At 40.8% G+C, this 19,140-nt stretch overlaps 1 protein-coding gene and 1 long non-coding RNA gene across 2 annotated transcripts; both read left to right on the top strand.

The window, feature by feature from the left end:
* The first annotated feature begins 10,060 nt into the window (after positions 1-10,060).
* LOC120292184 (disease resistance protein RPV1-like) lies at positions 10,061-14,190 on the top strand. The gene is made up of 2 exons (XM_039310285.1): positions 10,061-10,750; positions 13,582-14,190. The coding sequence occupies exons 1-2, from the start codon at positions 10,284-10,286 to the stop codon at positions 14,063-14,065; spliced, it is 951 nt and encodes a 316-aa protein (XP_039166219.1). The 5' UTR covers positions 10,061-10,283; the 3' UTR covers positions 14,066-14,190.
* Positions 14,191-14,197: 7 nt separating this feature from the next.
* On the top strand, positions 14,198-18,497 carry LOC120292185. The gene is made up of 5 exons (XR_005549940.1): positions 14,198-14,682; positions 15,025-15,384; positions 15,473-16,691; positions 17,151-17,305; positions 18,153-18,497. It is a non-coding gene; the product is annotated as an uncharacterized LOC120292185 (long non-coding RNA).
* Positions 18,498-19,140: the final 643 nt, after the last annotated feature.

The raw sequence follows: 19,140 nt of genomic DNA, 5'->3' as shown, positions 1-19,140 counted from the left end.
CATATTCTATTCTCTGCACTCTTTTACTTTGATCGTAATTTGTTTTGAGAATTTCCTTTTCATAATCTATTGTTGATTTGCACTACACATATCTAGCAAAATTGTTTCTGCACTTATTTACCCCCCTCTAGGTGCTCATACTAGCTTTCACAAATAGGTGATTATACACAATCTAGATAAATTAAAGCGAAGTTTAATGCAACTGGATCCAGTATTACGAAATAATAAAGTGTGATGAGAAACTATTCAACAACTATAATATTTTGCGATGCTATCAAATAAAACAAGAGAGTTATAGGGATAGAGAAATTTGCACACGATAAAATTATAGTGATTTGACTTATTACAAACCTATGTCCACTATTTGATAGCGACAACCTATTGGTTAAATTTTACTAGAGAATTTATAAGAGTTTATAGAGTTTGAGTATTCCCTACTCAAGTGTGTGTGATTGTATCTTCTGTGATTGTATCTTCTAATTTAACACAATCACTCTAACAAATGCCTTTTCAAAGATTATAATTGCAGTTCACAACAAGAAGTGTGTAATAAGGAAGCTCTCTTTGAACTTTGGAATTTCAAATTCATGATCTCATACTCACTGTAGCACCACAATTTCCTTTTATACTCCTCTATTTCCAAGATGACCATTGGATAGCATTCTAATTATCATTCTTCTTTTTAACCCATCGGACATGAATGATATGAGAAGATCTGGTTGCCGCTTGAATTACCATATTACAACCTCCCTTGATTGAATCACCCATACAACTGAAGTTGGGCTTCCATAAGTAGAGTTCTTTGTCAAGAACAAGTATCTTGTCTTTGAAAGATTGTGAATTGAATCACAAACCCTTGCCTAGAAAAGATTATGTTGATATTCATCCTTCCTAGATAGATAGACAATCAATGTCTTTAAGGAATGAAATTCGAACCAAATTAATAGCTGTTGCACTTCATACATATGAACCAAACTGATTTTGAATATTTCAACATTTATACTTTGTGTAGAGTCTGAAGATATAAGTTGTCTTGATATTAAAGCTTTACCGTGATTTTGTATTGCTCAAATGACATAATTCAACAATGTCTTTGACATATTAATTCAGAGCTTCAGTCTTATTGATCATATGAACAAGTCTTTGAGTCAGATAATATTCAGAACAGAGTCTGAACTAAGTTACTCCAAGAATATCACGTGGAAGTTCTTTTGTCAGAATCATTAAAAATCTACAGGAAGTTTCGTAAATCTTCAAAATAACTTAGGAAGTTTTTCAACAAAATATATAAAGCCATTCTTAGACATATAATTTAAATATCTATAGTTCAAGTGTCCAAGCCTAGCATGCCACAAAAAAGAACTGCATTAAACAATAAAAGCAAGAGAACTCTTCATTTCATCGATCCAAAGTTTGATCATGCATGTGATCATCAATTGAATAATGCTTTCTCAATCCAATTTTTGGATACAATCAAAGAGTTTTAATGCCTCTCTTACAACACAAGATGTTTCTGCCTAATTTCTGGATCATGAATTTAACTTTTGGTCAGAGCTAAAATTCAATTCAATTGTTCCTTTTTCAGGAACCTTGGCCGCTGTGTGGTTCCCCATTAGAATTTTGGGTAGAGTGAGCTTAAAATATCATTGTGACACACCAATTCATACTCTTCACCTTTCTTTCCGCCTGCATGCTATCCGCACCAGCCACCGGGATAACTATTTTGCCATTACGTATACTATTGAGACCAAACTCGCTCTTTGTGCCAATGAGTCACATCACCTTGCTCATGAAAGTATTTGTGCAAGTGAACCACTATTGTGAAAATCACATGAAATCACATTAACTTAGTCATAATTTTATGATTTTCAAGTTAGGATAGGTGGGGCCACCCACATTATTATTGTAAGTAGGATTTGTTCTGCTTTAAGAACCAAGCGCACTATTTTGGTGGCTACAACATTGATTTTGGGAAAAATGATAAGCTTGCCAGGTTAGACCGGTTAGTACCTCTCTGCTGATCGCTTTTTACTATTCTGAGAAATGCTTTCGACCTTTCAAGATAGTGGTGAAGCTTACCGAATATTGCTCTCTTGAGATGGGTGAAATGAGTCAAGAAAGTGGGTATAGCTCGTGCAATATTGGACCACATGGCAGGCTCATGTGTGAATTTTATCTAGGTTTTTAGCTTTCGAGCTAACTTTATCACTAGTTTTTCAAATTGAGGATTATGACGAGTTTTTGAAAAAGTTTAACGTTGTCAGGAAATGCATTATTACAAATAGTTAGTGAAAAAAATTAAGTGTGTTTTTAAAGGATTCCATACATGATCGCGTATATTACAAAATATGTAAACCACGTGCAAGGTTAAGCCATGTGGCACGCTCACTTGCTAGCTTATCCCTCTAATTTTTATGGCAGTCACTTTAGCATAACTCGAATCTTATCAAATTTCAATTTCCTCATCTCTAATTCTTAGGTATATTTTGGTAATAAATCACAGTCGTACTGTACATATAGATTCTATTTTGAAATATCTTTATGATGAATTTTTTTTGTTGATGGAACAATTGCTCATATTCTGCATCTAAAATTATTAGTGCTAAAATTATGATAATTCATTTCAATGGAGGAAAAAAGAAAGACAGATAAAGTTTCTGTTCGTCATGTAATAAGGAGTACTGTTCATGCTTCTCTCTCGACTGGTTCTGCGTATGTACTGTTCATCGCCTGCGCGAGTTCCATTTCCGGCCGTTCTGGCCTGCCGATTGCGCCCATTCTTGGAGACAACATTCCTCTACATCTGATCTTGTCTCCTACCGAGCGATGTTCCCTGGTATGTCTTCCTTAGCTGGAATCTCGGATCTGAGTTTTTAGGGCTCCAAATTCCGATTTCGCCGTCTCCGAATGGCGTCTTCCTCTGAGATAGCGGAACATAACCGGGGTAAAGCCCATGTTGCTGCTTCGGTTGAGCACCATCTCTCCCCCACACCCGCTCGTAACCCTGTTATGCGATACTCCTCAGCTCTAAGAGGACCTCGCGCCCACTCTGGGCGATCGCGAAGCAGGGGACGAAGTAGGGCTCGTAGGGCTCGTCCTCTGCTAGGTTTTCCTGCTCGGCTAAATGCTGTTGGGCGTGATAACGCCTCCACTGGTCTAAATCGAAAGGATAGGAAGATCTCCTTCAGCCGTGACACTGCATCTATCTCTGCTCTGCACGGTTGTGAGGCCAAAGGGCGTCCGAATACCCCGAATAAGGCGCCAGAGGAGCCATTTCCGAATGAACAGATCCCCCGTGAAGGAAACTCCCCCCGCCGCTCTTGGGCTGCTGTAACCCGTTCGGCATCCAAAGGCTATGGTTTGTCCTTTGTTCCTCCGGCCACAATTGAGAACTCTAAGATTTTGTAGATGCCGGAGGAGATCCTTGAATCTTCTCACCCGAAATGGGAGGAATGTCTGGTTGGTTACTACATTGGGAAGCGCTTACCCTTCCACCTCACAGAGGACGCCCTCAAGAATGCCTGGGGCCATCACTTGGTCGAAGTCATTGCTGCTGACCTTGGTTTTTACTTCTTTCACATTCCGGATAGTGATTTCAGGAGGAAAATCTTGGATGGAGGCCCGATTACAGTAGCCAAAATCCCCTTGATCCTGCAACAATGGCACCCTATGTTGGAGCTCAAGAAATTAACTCATAATTTTGTCCCCATTTGGATTCATCTCAGAACGTCCCCGTGGCTCTTTGGTCCGCTCTTTGGCATCGGTTTTCGGCAAGTGGTATTGGCAAGCCCTTATTTGTTGATAATCGAATGAACGAGATGGCAATGGTAGCATTTGCTCGAGTCTGTATAGAAGTTGATACGTCTAACTCTTTCCCTGAAGTTATAGAGTTTATGATGAAGGGTGAGCTTAGAACAGTGACGGTTCAATATGAGTGGATCCCGACAATTTGTCCAACTTGCTCTTCATTTGGCCATAGATGTCCTACCCCCAATTCTTCAGGTCCTTCTAAACCTGGTCCCTCAGTCCCGAAGGCACCTGTCCCTCGTCCAAACGAATGGCGTGAAGTGCGTGGTAAACGCAATAAGCACACCCCGATGCCTGCAAATGATGGCCTGATGCATGATCCGGTCCAGAATCATCCCAAGTCCCCCCGTTCTGAAGGAATCTAGATTGGAGATCCGATGCCTCAGATAACCAGACAGGAGGATCATCATCCTTCCTTTGACCTGCTCCCTGCCACCTCTATTGACCCTGTTTCCGCTGCTGTGATGCAAAGACAGGGTTCCCCTGACTCGAATAAGTCTGCACCTTTGGATGAAGATCTTGAGGATATCAACTCTGATGACGGTGAATCTGTATCACCATGTAAGGTGCCCTCGTCCATTCCGGAGGAACGCGATAAATCTCCCCCTCTGAAGGTAAATCAGGAGGCCTCTCTTCGAAAAGGAATCCTCCGCTCTGAATCTGCTGAGGCGAGTATCCCTGCTGGCCCGAAGCTTATGCCACACTCGGCAAGGAAACGAGGTGGCAAGAGAAGGTAATCCTTTTATCTCATTCCTATGTTTTTTGGTGTTTGGAATATTAGGGGTCTTGGACAAGCCCTCAAACAAGCTGAGATTAGGAATTTTGTGAGGACTAACCGCCTCTGCTGTATTGGTATTTTGGAGACTAAAATATCCCCTGCTGCCCTTTCCCATGTTTCGGCATCCCTTCTTCCTGGGTGGTCTTGGTCTACAAATTACTCTTATTCCATCAGGGGTCGTATTTGGGTGGGTTGGAACCCCTTGGCCGCTTCTTTTTGCATCTCAGCTTGTACTGCTCAGGCCATTCATGGCCGTTTGGAGTGTTTTATTTCTGGTGTTGCTTTTAATCTTTCGGTAGTCTATGCGGAGCATTCTTTTGTCCTGAGAAGACCGCTTTGGAATGATCTGATTTCTACTAGTTCCATTTGTCTGGACATCCCCTGGATTGTTGCTGGTGACTTCAATGCCATTCGGTATGCTTCTGACAGAGCAGATAGATCCATTCTTGGATCCCGTCTTTGAAGACTTTGAGACGCCTCATCCAAGCTGGTCTAGATGATCTCCGCTTTGTGGGTAACGGGTTTACTTGGTCTACTTCGTCTGATCCTAATCGAAGGCAAAGAAAAATAGACAGAGTTCTTACTAATGCAGCTTGGATCTCGGCCTTCTCTTATTCGGAAGCCAACTTTCTTGCCCCTGGAGTGTCTGATCACTCTCCTATGGTGGTCAGGATTCTCCCGGTTCCTAGCTCGGGTAAACCTTTCAAATTTTTCAATTTCTAGATGTCACACCCCAACTTCTTTGAGTTGGTTCGGCAAATCTGGGAGCTGCGTATCTCTGGTACGCCTATGTTTGTCCTTTGTAGTAAGCTTAGATCCCTTAAACGCAGACTCAAGTTATTAAACAGGGAAGCTTACTCTGATATTTCGGCTAGAACTTTTGACGCCAGACGCCTTCTCGTGGAAGCTCAAAACGCTATTCAGTCTGACCCTCATAATCAAGCCCTAGCTGATGCGGAAAAGGACCACCTCCATGTCTTTTCTGACCTTCGCCTCAAGGAAGAATCCTTCTACAGACAAAAATCAAGGGTCAAATGGCTTAAAGAAGGTGACCTAAACACCAGTTTCTTCCACCATTCGGTGAAGCGAGGCCATCTCCGTAATAGAATTCTCTCGATCTCTGATGGTAGCAATGTAATTACTGATGAAGCTGAAGTGCAGCAACTCTTTGTTGATCACTTTCAAAATCTGCTGTCAGCTGTTAACCCTTCCGCCGTTCCGTCTGTTGATGAGATTCGTGCGAATCTGGCCTCTACGCTCGATGATAATCAGATCCAAGCCATCTCTTAGCCATTCATCGAAGAAGAAACCGAACTACTTTGTTTTCATTGGCCACCGGAAAAGCCCCCGGCCCGGATGGATTTAATGTTGATTTCTTTAAGAAATCGTGGGATATTGTAGGCCCTTCTGTCCTATTGGCAATTCGGGACTTCTTCTCTACGGGTTAGCTACTTCGTGAGATCAACACCACTATCCTGACCTTGGTCCCGAAGTCCCCCAATGCTTCCACGGTAAATGACTTCCGTCCTATTGCTTGTTGCAACACTATATACAAGTGTATCACGAAGCTATTAGCCAACAGGTTAGCTTCCATGCTCCCATCTATAATTAGTCCCCCCCAGAACGCTTTTGTTAAAGGAAGGAGGATAAGTGATAATATCATGCTTGCTCAAGAATTATTTGCTCACTTCCACCATGAACCATACTTTCCAAAGAGCATTATTAAGGTTGATTTCTCCAAAGCTTATGACTCAGTTGACTGGAACTTTATTGAATCGACTCTCCAAGCATTTGGCTTCCCACCCACATTTATTGATCGAATTATGACATGCATCGTAACCCCCAAGTTCTCTATAGCTTTAAACGGTGAGTTGCATGGTTTTTTCCTAGTGGGAGAGGTATCCGACAGGGGACCCTCTCTCCCCATATATCTTTACTCTTGTAATGGAAGTTTTTACTGGCATTATTAATGCCCGCACCTACAATCCCGGATTTCAGTTCTTTTGGCGTTGTAAACCCTCCAAGTTGTCCCATCTATTCTTCGCTGACGATGTGTTGCTCTTCTCGGAAGCAAACATGCCGTCTCTAAACCTTCTAATGGATGGAGTAAACACTTTTGCTGCCTGGTCTGGTCTCATCCCCAATCTTAATAAGAGTGAAATCTTTATCTCTGGGGGGCATGAGTCTTTGAAGAGTGCAATGGTTAATGCATCGGGTTTCAACCTTGGATCCTTGCCATTTCGGTACCTTGGCGTCCCCGTTATCTCCTCAAGGTTAGGCAAGGAAGATTGTGTATCTCTGGTGGATGCTATAATGAAGAGAGTTCAGTCATGGACCAACCGCTTCCTTTCAACTGCTGGTAGACTCCAACTTATTAGATCTGTTCACCACTCCATTCAGGTGTACTGGTCTTCGGTTTTTATCCTCCCCTCCTCAGTTATTAGTCAAATTGAGCAGATCTTCCGCCAATTTCTTTGGCGTGGCCCGAACCTTGGATCTGGTGGTGCTAGAGTTTGTTGGGAAGAAGTATGTCTTCCTAAAGCGGAAGGAGGACTAGGTATTCGCTCAATTCGAGTTAGTAATATTGCTGCCATGACTAAGCATATATGGCTGCTTTTCTTTGATAAGGAATCACTTTGGACCAAATGGATACACTCAGTCTTCTTAAAACACAAGAATTTCTGGATTGCGCCTAGGCCGACCATTTGTTCTTGGTCTTGGAAGAAACTTGTTGGCCTGCGTGAATTGATTCAGAGGTATTTTGCCTGGAACATTGGTAATGGGTTATCGACTTCTTTCTGGTTTGATACCTGGCACCCTCGTGGCCCATTCAACAAATTATTCTCGGATCGCGACATATATTGCTCTCGTATCCCTCGGAATGCTTCTGTTGCTACGGGTATTGCTGCCCTATCTATCCCATCTAATGTAGCTGTTGCTATCCATACTTGGGCTGATCCTCTCCCTAGCCTCAACGGCCAGGATGACCGTCTGGTGTGGCTTGGTCACTCTTCAGTCGGTTCTCTCGCTTCTGCATGGACTATGCTTCGAGCTAGAGGCTCCTTGGTTAACTGGTCTCGATTTGTCTAGAGCTCCACTCTTCTCCCGCGTTATCAGACCCATCTATGGCTGATCACTAGGAATAGACTGCCAACCCAGGTCTTGCTTCTGTCGTATGGGAGGATCTCGGATGTTTCCTGTGCCTTCTGCTCAAGTAGGCCAGATTCAATCAACCACTTATACTTTGGTTGCTCAGTTACGGGGTAGATTGGCCTCTTTTTGGGCTTCTAAATGTAATTTGAGTTGGCGAAATGGTACTTGGAAGGAGAATCTACAGTGGATGGTCAGCCATCTCTCAGACTCGTGCTTCCACCATTCCATTGCTCGCTTTGCATTTGCTGCCCTGTGCTACCTTATATGGAAGGAGCGAAATAACATCATCTTTCGGAATCAAAGCCTATTCCTGCCCTCCCTTAAAGACCGTCTTCGGAAAGCTGTCGAAGATAGAGCCTCCACATTCTCAAGAGTTCCGGATAATCCTCGCAACCGAAGAATCCAAATGTGTTGGGGAATCCACCCCGCGATCTTTGATTATTGACAGGATATTCCCCTCCGCATGCTCCTAGTTTTTGGCATTTGCCTGGTTTTTTTGTTGTTGGCTGTCGTGTTTGGCCTTTGCAGCTTTTGCTGCTGTTGCTTCTCCTTTTGGCATTTCAGCTCCGCCTCCCATCCACTCACTCCGACGCCCGTGTCATTTTGAGTGCATGTTTGGAGTCGCTTTGTCCATTTTGCCTCTTTGTAACTCCTTTTTTCTTTAGCTATATTATTCTTACCTCTTACCAAAAAAAAAAAAAAAAAAAAAAAACAAGTCTTGCATCTAAGTTACATAAATATTTATATATTAGTTGATGAAAGAAAGAAACATTGATGGAGCAGATTCCTGCATATGATTGAAAAAAAAGATCAATTAAATGTTTAAAAAGTTAAATCTCATGATAAAGGCTTCATCTAAGATTATGAGTCCATATTTGATGAAAAACCGATATAAGAGAATCGTTTGGAATATTACCTGCATTTTTACGAATAAATGAATATTAAAAAACCAATGTATTGCTCGGTTTGCTTTTGGGGCCCTTTGTCACTTAATTTAGAGGACGAGAAACATCTTTTTCAGGAGCCAAGTCCTGTTTGAAAGCATATCGTCAAAGCCGTTAAGGACAAGGTTACTACGTTCAACAATGTGGTGGACATGCCAAGGAATAGGAGGATTCAACGAAGTTGAGGACTTGATCACTCTATTTCCTCTTCCGAGGTGTCAGATCTTTCTTTGTAAAGTTTGCTTGAGGGTTGTCACTGTTTTGGTTTCCCCTCTCTTTTTCTCTTGACAACTTCCACTCTTAATGATTTATTTTTTTACCATGAGTGCAAGTTTTTTTGGTGCCGAGATTACTTTATTGTAAAGTTCCTTTCGGTTAAAAGTCAATACTAATCTTACCTTAAAAAAAAAAAAAAGACCAATAAGAATATTGAGTAAACATAATGATGGTCTGATTAAAAAAAGGACACTAAAGCTAAAATATTTAATTCATATAAGGAAGAAAATGAAAATGGTAAAAGAATTTGTGGGCTATACCAGTTCCCTTAAATTACGGTTATCGTGAAATGTGCCACGCACGTTTCATTTCTTTTCGGGGAGAGTCTTTTTTAATCGATTCCTCATGATTTTGTTGTAGTATATTCTTACTGTAAAGCAAGATGTTCCATGCCCTTTTTTTATTCCAATTTGGTTTAAGAAGTGATAAAAAAAAAAAAAAAAAGGTAATCGAAAAGCACTATCTTTTTGTATATCACATTTTATAAGTCGGCTTTTTTTGTATCTATGATATTATGATTTCATATGGATATTAATTCGTTTATTGACTGAAAGAATAATGGAAAAGAATAAGGGAAAAAAAAAACAGGGTTATCAACCAAATTTGGGTGGATTGGACTTTAGTTCCACTTCTTCTCTTTAGAACAGGAATACTGCTTTGCTTTATTTTTCCTTTGTTTCTTCTCTGTTTTTGGCAGGTGCTCTTAGAGACATCTGAAATTACTTCTACTTTTCACCATTTTACTCAATTTGATGTGATGTATAAAAATTAAAAAAAAAACCAGATGTTAATCCGCAAAATTCTATGAAACTTTTTCATAATTTTATGACTTTTAAGTTATTCAAAAAGAGGGTAGGAGGGACCACCCGCATTATTATCGCACCTCCGATTTAATAACAGCCCATCCCACTATTTTGGCGGCAATGTCGTTGCTTTTCGAGAGAAAGGATCCACTCGTCACTGCTTTTCGCTGTGGCTCTTTGCTTTTTGCTAATGGGAACGGGTTAAGCCTTTACGGACAGAAATGAAAATAGAGAGCATAGGCTACGTGCCCCGCCTTTCCAGACAGAGGTGAAGTTCCCCGAAACGTCCTTTAAGATTAGAGAAACTGTGTCATATTTCGCCTGGAAAAAAGAAAAAAAGAAAAAAGGAACTACAGAAACTTTCTCTTGAGATCCCCCTATATAAATCAATGGGTCGTGCCCGTTTTAATTTGCAGTGACATTTCTACTTGTCTAGCAACTTTTGGCTTCATAGAGCTCAGAAATCAGCTTTTGCTGAACTGGTGCTACTCTGGTGTTTAATTTTCTCCACAATTGGTCGCGATGGAAGGGTGTGACTATGAAGTGTTCTTAAGCTTCAGGGGACCCGACACGCGCACCAGCATCACCGATCACCTCTACACCCGTCTCACAGAAGCAGGGGTCCGGACATTTAGAGATGACGAAGAGCTCCGCATCGGTGAAGAGATCGGCCCAGATCTCATAAGAGCCATTGAGCAGTCGAAGATCTCCATACCCATATTCTCTAAAAATTATGCTTCCAGTAAATGGTGTCTCAAGGAGTTGGCCCAAATGGTGGAGTGTAGGAAATCAAGGGGACAGAAAATCATGCCCATTTTCTACTACATCGAACCATCTGAGGTTCGATACCAGACCGGTGGTTATGGTGACGCCTTTCATTCACATGAAAAGAAGAAGCGGGTGGATGAGGAGACCATCCCCGAGTGGAAAGCTGCTCTCAATGAGATTGGCGGGTTAAAGGGGTGGAACATAGAGAACATAGCTAACCGGTACGTAATTATCCTCCACCCTTGATGAATGCCAAAATGCAGGAGACCATGATATATAAGTATAAATGCTTTTCAGTTGTAGCTACGCTGGTTCCCTTCGTTTCAGTAACGTGTCAACCTTCCAGTTTGATCTCTTGTTTATTGTTCATGAGACGGGAGACGTGTACTATATGATAATCGTAAGGCTATTTCGAGAAGGTGAAGCTTGTATAAGGAAAATGCATGCGCGCCCGTCCACTATAAAATGACAATGGGACGGTCAAAGGCCAGCCACAAATCCTTTTGGAGGAAACCGGTGGACTTCCTGAACCAGTTTAATCATTGACTCCATGTTTTCTTCTTAATATTTTCGACTTCTACGTTCTTTATCGCAACCTCAAATTTTAGAGACAAAATCAGAATAGGCCACACTGAATCATTTTTCTTGAAATTTTCACTTTGATTTGTTTCTTTAAATAGAACAAGAAATTTGTTCTCTTCTTATAGCTTTTTTATTTAAAAAATTCATTTTGTCCCTACTGATTTTTTTTTTTGGAATCTCTATTAATTCATTATTCTTATTTTGATAATTTCTTTAATTCATTTATTTTATGCATAATCGATATCAAGTGTCTAAATTTAGGTCATGGGAAAGTCCTTCTAGAACAATTTAATTTGAGTGAAAGGAATGATGAGAAGCTAATGTTTCAAGTATTTTTTATCTTTTAAATTTAACAATTTTTTTACTGATATTCACAATTATTTTAGTAAGCTATAATATTTTTTTTATCTTTTAAATAATTTTTCATCATATTCAAGAAAATTGATTCCGTGGGCATCCTTCTGATTTTGTCCCTAAATTTGAGCTTGTTATTGGTATTTAATTATTTATATTTCAGTATTTAAAGAAACATAGAAGTAAAAAAAAAAAAAAAGAACGGAAACACGGGGTCAAAAATGGAAACCAGTTACCGGTTTTTTTCAAAAGATTTGTGGCTAGCCTTTGACCGTTCCACTGTTATTATGCAGTGGATGGTCATGCTAACCACTCCCCTCGTTTAAACATCAGAAGTGACCGTAAAAATCATCAGCCTTTTTTCTTCTTAGGAAAATGAGAAGGTGATAGTCCATTAGTTTTAGACATGTGAAAGGAATGAGATTTATTTTTACTTTCCAAGCTGTCAAATAAATTTTGGATTATGTGACAAGAGTGACTTAATTCGATCATGTGTGAGATGGTGTTCCTTGTTTGATGCAAACAAGAGTCATAGACAATGGGAAGGTGATAAGGTTTCTTTTTCGATGAAGAGTTGACTAAAATATCAAGGGATTAATATATCAATTCTCAAATATTACAGATTTTTTGCAAAGTTAATGAACATTTAATACGGTGCAATTATGGATGTAATATTTTCTCGTATAATCCATATTTTTCTTTTGCTTCACTGGTAAAAAGTTCTAAGCCTAGGTAGCGGTCAAAATATGCCATCCATAGTTTTATATGAAACTAGGCAAAGATATTTGCAGATGAAAGCCAGTATATGATAGAAAGCTAATTGCACTACTTAGGGCCCGTTTGGTTCGGCTTTTGGGGAATGCATTTGCCAAAATGCAAATACCTTTGGCTCAAGGGGATTTTCCGAAATGCAAATACCGTTTGGTAAAATTTGCATTAAAATGCAACTTTGGCCAAAATACCGTTTGGTAAAATTTGTATTTGTAAATGACTTTTATGAAATTAAAAACAAAAAAAAATTATATTTTCTTTTTGAAGTCCGGCCACGGACCGCCGGATGGCCGGATTTGGCCGCCTGAGGTCGCGCGACCTCGGGCGGCCGTCCTGGGTCGCGCGACCCGACGGCCGTCGCACTGGGTCGCGCGACCCCGACGGCCGTCGCTGGGTCGCGCGACCCGGGCGACGGCCGACGGGTCGCGCGACCCAGCGGCCGTCGCTGGGTCACTCAACCTCGGCGACGGCCGATCGGGTCGCGCGACCCGGTCGGCGGTCGCCCGAGGTCGCCCAAACCAGGCGACGGTCGCTGGGGTCGCTCGACCCGGCGACGGTCGCTGGGGTCGCCCGACCCGGCGACCGTCGCCCGAGGTCGCGCGACCTCGGGCGACCGCCCTGGGTCGCGCAATTCAGGCGACAGCCGCCTGGTTCGTGCGACCCAGGGGTCGCCTGAGGTCTGGTGACGGTCGCCGAGGTCGGGGGACCCTTGGCCGGCGGTCGCCGGCACATTGCCGGCGTGCGCGACCCCTTGGCCGGCGGTCGTCGGCCTCCGATCGACTTCTCTCCGGTGAAGATGAACAGTAGAAGTTGCATTCCGAAAATGCAACTTCCCAATGGACCTCTCCCCCTCCATTCCCCTAAAGCCCCTTCAAGCCCTTTGGAGATGCAATTGCATCTCCCCAAAGTCCCCAAAATATTGAACCAAACACTACCCGCTTTTGCCCAAACCCCTTTAGAGGCCAAAAGCCCCTTCTAAATGCCGAACCAAACGGGGCCTTATTGTTGCCGGCTGCCCGTCATTCGGTAAAGAGTGTTGGTGGTCCAAAATGCACCGTTATTCCTAGAGAATAACAGTGCTGTTATATTAGCATGGCCTTTTTCTAATTAGCAAGATATAGTGATCACGTTCTGTAATTTGATTTGAACATCTTCCTAGCACGTCCTTAAAATTATTCTTTCTGATGTGTGCAATGTGTTATGTCCCATCTGCGGTTGCACTTCTTGTTACATCATGTGGCTTCCACGGACTGCTATCAATTCCTAATGTCATAGATTTCAGCTTGTCGATTCTAACATACTTTCTACTTTGCCTTGGCCCCTCTCTCGTCATTTATATCGTTAGGCACGAAGGACAACTAGTTAAACAGGTCGTTACCAACGTTTTAAGTGAGCTGAAGAAGGCTTATTTGGCGGTTAGTGACTTCTTGGTTGGCGTTGACTACACAGTGAAAGAAATTACGGGGATTATTGACACTGCCACCGATGATGTAAAGATCGTGGAAATCCATGGTATGGCTGGCATCGGAAAGACGACTCTTGCCAAAGTAGTCTACAACCAGTATTCTCGGGACTTTGCTTACTGTTGTTTCCTTCCTGATGTTAGAGATACTTCAAACTCAAAAGGAATTGTGTATTTGCAGAACCGACTAATTTCAGATCTCTCAAAACAGACATTTTCGAGTATCGATAGCAAGGACGAGGGAATGAGGACAATCAAAGAGAGATTTTCTAGAAAGAAAGTCCTTGTTCTTTTTGACGATATTGACGATGAGAGTCAACTAACTGCACTTTTGGGGGGCAAGTTTGCTTTGGTTCTGGAAGCTTGATACTTATAACCACAAGAAATGAAAGGGTTCTCCGTGCATTCCAAGTGAAGTTGATTTATCATATTGGTGTATTGGATTCTGATAGTTCCCTTCAGCTATTTAGCAAGCATGCTTTTAGAAGAGATCACCCTCCATATGAAAAAATTAAAGCAATCCAAAGAAATTGTGGAGATCGCTCAAGGTCTTCCATTGCTTCTTGAAGTTATGGGTTCAACTTTATCATTATGTGGACAAACTAAAGAAATATGGGATGATTACCTAGAGAAGTGGAGAAAAGGTCCCATTGAGAAAACTCAAGTAAGTTGATGATAAGTTATGAAGCATTGGATCTCAGTCAAAGGCAAATATTTCTTGACATAGCCTGTCTTTTTGTTGGATATGATAAGAATATAGTAATATACATGTGGAAAGATTGTGGTCTATGCCCAATAGAAGGTCTTGAAGTTCTTCAATTGATGTCATTGATCAAAATTGGAGAAGATAATAAATTGTGTATGCACAATCAATTAAAAGATCTCGGTAGAGAAATTGTTTCTCAAGAAAGTGGTGAGCAATTAGAGAAGCAAAGTAGATTGTGGAATCACAAAGATGCATTGAACGCACTACTGAGCAAGAAGGTAATTCTTGGGTTTGATTTCTTTTTTTGCATGAGAAATCACATTAAGTAATTTGGAGCTATCCTACATAATGAAAGCAATTGCAATTATTCAACGTTTGCATTTTAAAATTCCGCTTATTCATTTTTTTTAATTAAGAAAATTAAAATTTCAAAACTCATTCTCGGTACTCTCCATATTTGGTCCATGAGAATTATGAGAGCGAACTTAAGAAACTATAGGTACGCTCGATTATCTAAAACCCTATCTATGCCTCAAAATAAGGATAGAGCTAGATCTGTTCTCTTAATTAGCTAATTGTAGCCTTCTTTTTCGTTAATTTTTTCTTGTTTTATTATTCAGAAAAATGAAAAGCTCCAAGCCCTCCGTCTAATGTTTGAGGATTCGTCAGATTATCGTTTCACTTTCGAAGGATTTGCAGCATTTCCAAATCTAAGGTTCCTTCATATGGATAGTCGAAAACTCACTGACGAGCTCTTTTCTGAGGTTACACTTCTTTGGCATAACAAGTCCTTGGTCACATCACTGACGAACTCTTATCTGAGCAAGAAGCAACTTCTTCCAGATTTAAGATGGTTCTCTTGGCATAATTCTCCTATGCGAATCTTGCAAATAAACAATTTTTCATTGAGTAACGTAGTCATTCTTGATTTTTCAAGAAGTAAACTTACTCATGATTGAAGCGGATGGAAACATATCAAGGTACCCTCAATTCTGTAGTCTTGTTATCAGTGTTTACATTCTCTTGAAGTAATTAAATTTACTGACAATTGTCTTATTGGTGTTACAGAGAGCAGAGAAATTAAAAGTTCTTAACCTTTCGGAGTGTGAGCTATTGTTCAGGACTCCTGATTTCTCTGAATTTTTAAAGTTGGAGAGATTGATTCTTGAAAAATGTGAAAGATTAGCTGAAATCCACTCATCAATCGGTCAACTGAAGTTCTTAGTTTTCTTGAACTTGAACTTCTGTAGTGATCTCCGCTATCTACCACAAGAGTTGGGCGGATTGCCAGCCCTCGTAGAACTTCTCCTTGATGGAACTTCTATACGAGAAATTCCGCATTGGTGGGTTATGAAGAACCTGAAGAAGCTTTCAATGGATGCAACACCAATTATTCAACTACCTGACTCCATTGGGGCACTTATAAATCTTGAAAGCTTATCTTTGAATTGGTGCTCGAATATGGGCAGACTTCCACACTCCATTAAGGAATTACGATCATTAATTAAGTTGGATCTATTGGAAACAGGAATCACAAAGTTCCCTGACTCTATGAGAAGTCTAGAGAATCTGAAAGAATTAAAACTTTCGTGGTGCTATGGGTTAGGGGGCATCTCTGACTTGCCTAAACTTCCCATAAGCTTGACTTCTTTGGCGATCTCGTCTCCATCTTTGATAACAATGCCAGATCTTTCGAGCTTGATCAATCTAAAACAACTATTATTGTGCATGGGAGTGCGTGATGTCTCTGGCCCATCTGAGCTGGTGCAACTGCAAGATCCCATGCCTTCGTGGATTGGTAGGTTATCCAAATTGGAAGTCTTGACCCTGACACTCCCACACATGACCAACCTATCTCCTGAGCTAGGTATGCTTCCTCACTTGAGATCTCTTCATCTTCATGGTTGCCAAGCTCTGGAATGCATTCCGCAGATTCCCTCGAGTGTCTCAAAGCTTCACATCATAGATTGCCCATCACTTACCACACTTGATATCTCCACCTTGAAGAACCTATCGGAACTGTATGTCCTTGCCACACCTCTGGAGAATCTGTCTGGGCACGAACTTTTCTACAGTGTGCCAGAATGGAAGATAAGTAAGGACTATGCGCACGATTTGCAAGCGCATTTGAGATCAAAGATGTTGGAACAGCACGGACTCACAAAAAATATGTTGGGGCGTAGTAGAGAAATGGAGAGAGGGTATTTTTCAGTTCTTGGGAAAATAAGAAGATATGTCTCTTAAGTGAAGAGACGATTGGTTAAGATCCAAAATCACGCTTACAAAGGTACAATTGCATTCCCAATGTTTATGAGCTTTTCCAAAATTTTTATACTTTACAGTTCTTTTTGTCCTTAAAGGAGGGCATTTGCCATTATATTTATTCACTGAGACCACTTCACACTACGCATGGCTAATTACCTAAGAAATAAATTCAAACTTTAGATCCAACCCTCAATTCAATCCCGAATTTTTGTTGTTTAAATAATGATCTTTAACTTTCAATCTACTCCCAAGGTTACAGCACCAATCTTACCATTAAGGGTCCTTATTCTATATCGGTTAATTTTCCTATCTTCAATTTGTATTGTAAACTGCTAGTTGCAATTCTTCGTGCCATTAATTAGTTTCATTTTTTTAGTTTTCTTCACTTCAATTTCACGTTCGATCGAGTCTATTTTTTAGCTCAAGTCTTTGCCTTTTCACCAATTGATCTACTCATGTCTACTTGACATGGCGGCCAAAGACTCGACGCGGTGGAGTTTATATGCATACAACTAAAAGAAGACAAACTGCTCCTCATTTCAGGACTAAATGGATTCAGTGTAAAACAAGATGCAAGGAAGCCTTTACTTTATATATCTCCATATTCTATTGAACGACACTTGGGTCCTCGCCCGAGTATGTACTGGTAGGTCGCCTTGCTTTTGTTTCTGGTGGAGTCTCGTTTTAAGGTTATGTTGGAATTATATCTCGCTGCACAGCAATCGAGTGTCTTCTAAGTTGGTTTTGGATCTTGGTTTTTGGGGGTTTCTCTTGCTCCTGTTTCTTTTCTTATTTCGCATTTAATGTGTATTGCTCCTTTTGATTTCTGTTCCGTTGTAATGATTTCTTGTTCCACAAGATCATGCATGACCCAGTGCGTGGTATTGGTTAATCGTAGGAATCATAGCCAATCTAATTTAACTGGGTTTTTGAGAGGCTAAAGCATCTTAATTGAATGTGTTGTGCTATCATTTGAGTCAATTAGGTGTCTGTTTGGTTTTAATGAGTATTCTCCAAGATCAATCTTAGTTATCTTTCTTGATCCATGCGGTTATGATAACCAAGATTATGTTATTGGTTATTGTAGGAATTGTAGTGTGTTGAGACTGGGTAGCCTGAAGCAAGAGCATCTTTGACAGAATTGTGCTATCATTTGTATCGATTGGATGTTTGTTCTATCCTCATGATTATTATCTGTGATTGATTTTGGTGATCTTTCTTGTTCCACGAGTTTATGAATAACCCAGTACATGTTATTGGTTATTGCAAGTATTATAGTTAAGACTGAATTAAATCTGGGTTGTGCGAGGCAAAGGCATCTAGATTAGTATGATTGTTCTATCATTTCTTTCTGGCTTGCTCCAAGGGTAATACCTGACATCTGATGGAGACATCATGCCTTTCCTTTCTGGCTTGCTCTGAGTGTCTTTGTGGTTAACCCCTTCATGTTGGGACCTAATAAAGCTGTTTTTCTGCATTGCAGGAGCAAATTGTTGATATGGCAAGGCTTACTACATCTAAAGTAGATTAGAGGGAAGGCCTTCAGAGACCTGCAAATTGCAGTTGTAAATTCTTAGGAGCTTCATTTCAGTATGGACTGTTCTGAGTTCCAGTTCAAGTTTACTATAGTGGGTGAGAGTGGTTTCTTTTGTGGTGTTTTCCAGTTTCGATCGGTTTGCTACATTGATAAGTCCCGTACCCTCTCCTTTTTTTCTTGTTACTTATGTCTTCTTGCTGTGGAGAGCTCTTGGATGTTTGATAGGTTCAGTTTTCACTAGAACTGGGTGATCCGTATTTTGTTGAATACCAGCAGGATTGTCCGCAGAAATGATCAGTCTGAGTGATTTTAAGTTCTCCCCAAAAGAGTGCAATGTGGTGTTTGAATAGTTTGGCCGACCAGGAAGTTGACTCTTGAAAGTGTTTCGAGAGTTTTTCCTTTTTCTTTTGTAGAAAAGATGCAGCAAGCATCAGTAATGATATTTCTTAAGTTCGGCTGGTTCTGTCCTCATCCAGGCCTAATGATTTCTACAGATCAGCGGTCTCTGAGGCACACCATCCATGAAACCCCGATTTTGATTTTCGATTTGAGTCTCATCTCCGGTCATAACAAACATACATCTATTATGTTTCTCGGTTAGGTGAAGTAATATGGAAACCAAACCCAACCAAATCCAACCTGAAGCATCAACGTAGGGCCGGTTGAGAACCAGATTAAAACGTGGGCATCTTACCCTTGCAAACTGGAGATTCGTGAATTCAAGGATTTGATTTCGCTAGATAAATCTAAATATTTTTTCAATATCTTTTTTCTTTTATGAAAATGACTCGCATGTCATCTGTTGAATTCCACTCCTAAGTCCTCTAGACATGTAAAATAGATATGCATGAGTGCTCGAGCATTTAAAAATTAAATCAAGCACTAATAAAGATCAAACAACTAAAGTAAATATATAATGAGGAAGATAAAAGAC

This window comes from Eucalyptus grandis, chromosome 3 (assembly GCF_016545825.1).
Source record: "Eucalyptus grandis isolate ANBG69807.140 chromosome 3, ASM1654582v1, whole genome shotgun sequence".
Taxonomy (NCBI): domain Eukaryota; kingdom Viridiplantae; phylum Streptophyta; class Magnoliopsida; order Myrtales; family Myrtaceae; genus Eucalyptus; species Eucalyptus grandis.
This window is presented reverse-complemented; position numbering and strand designations above follow the sequence as displayed.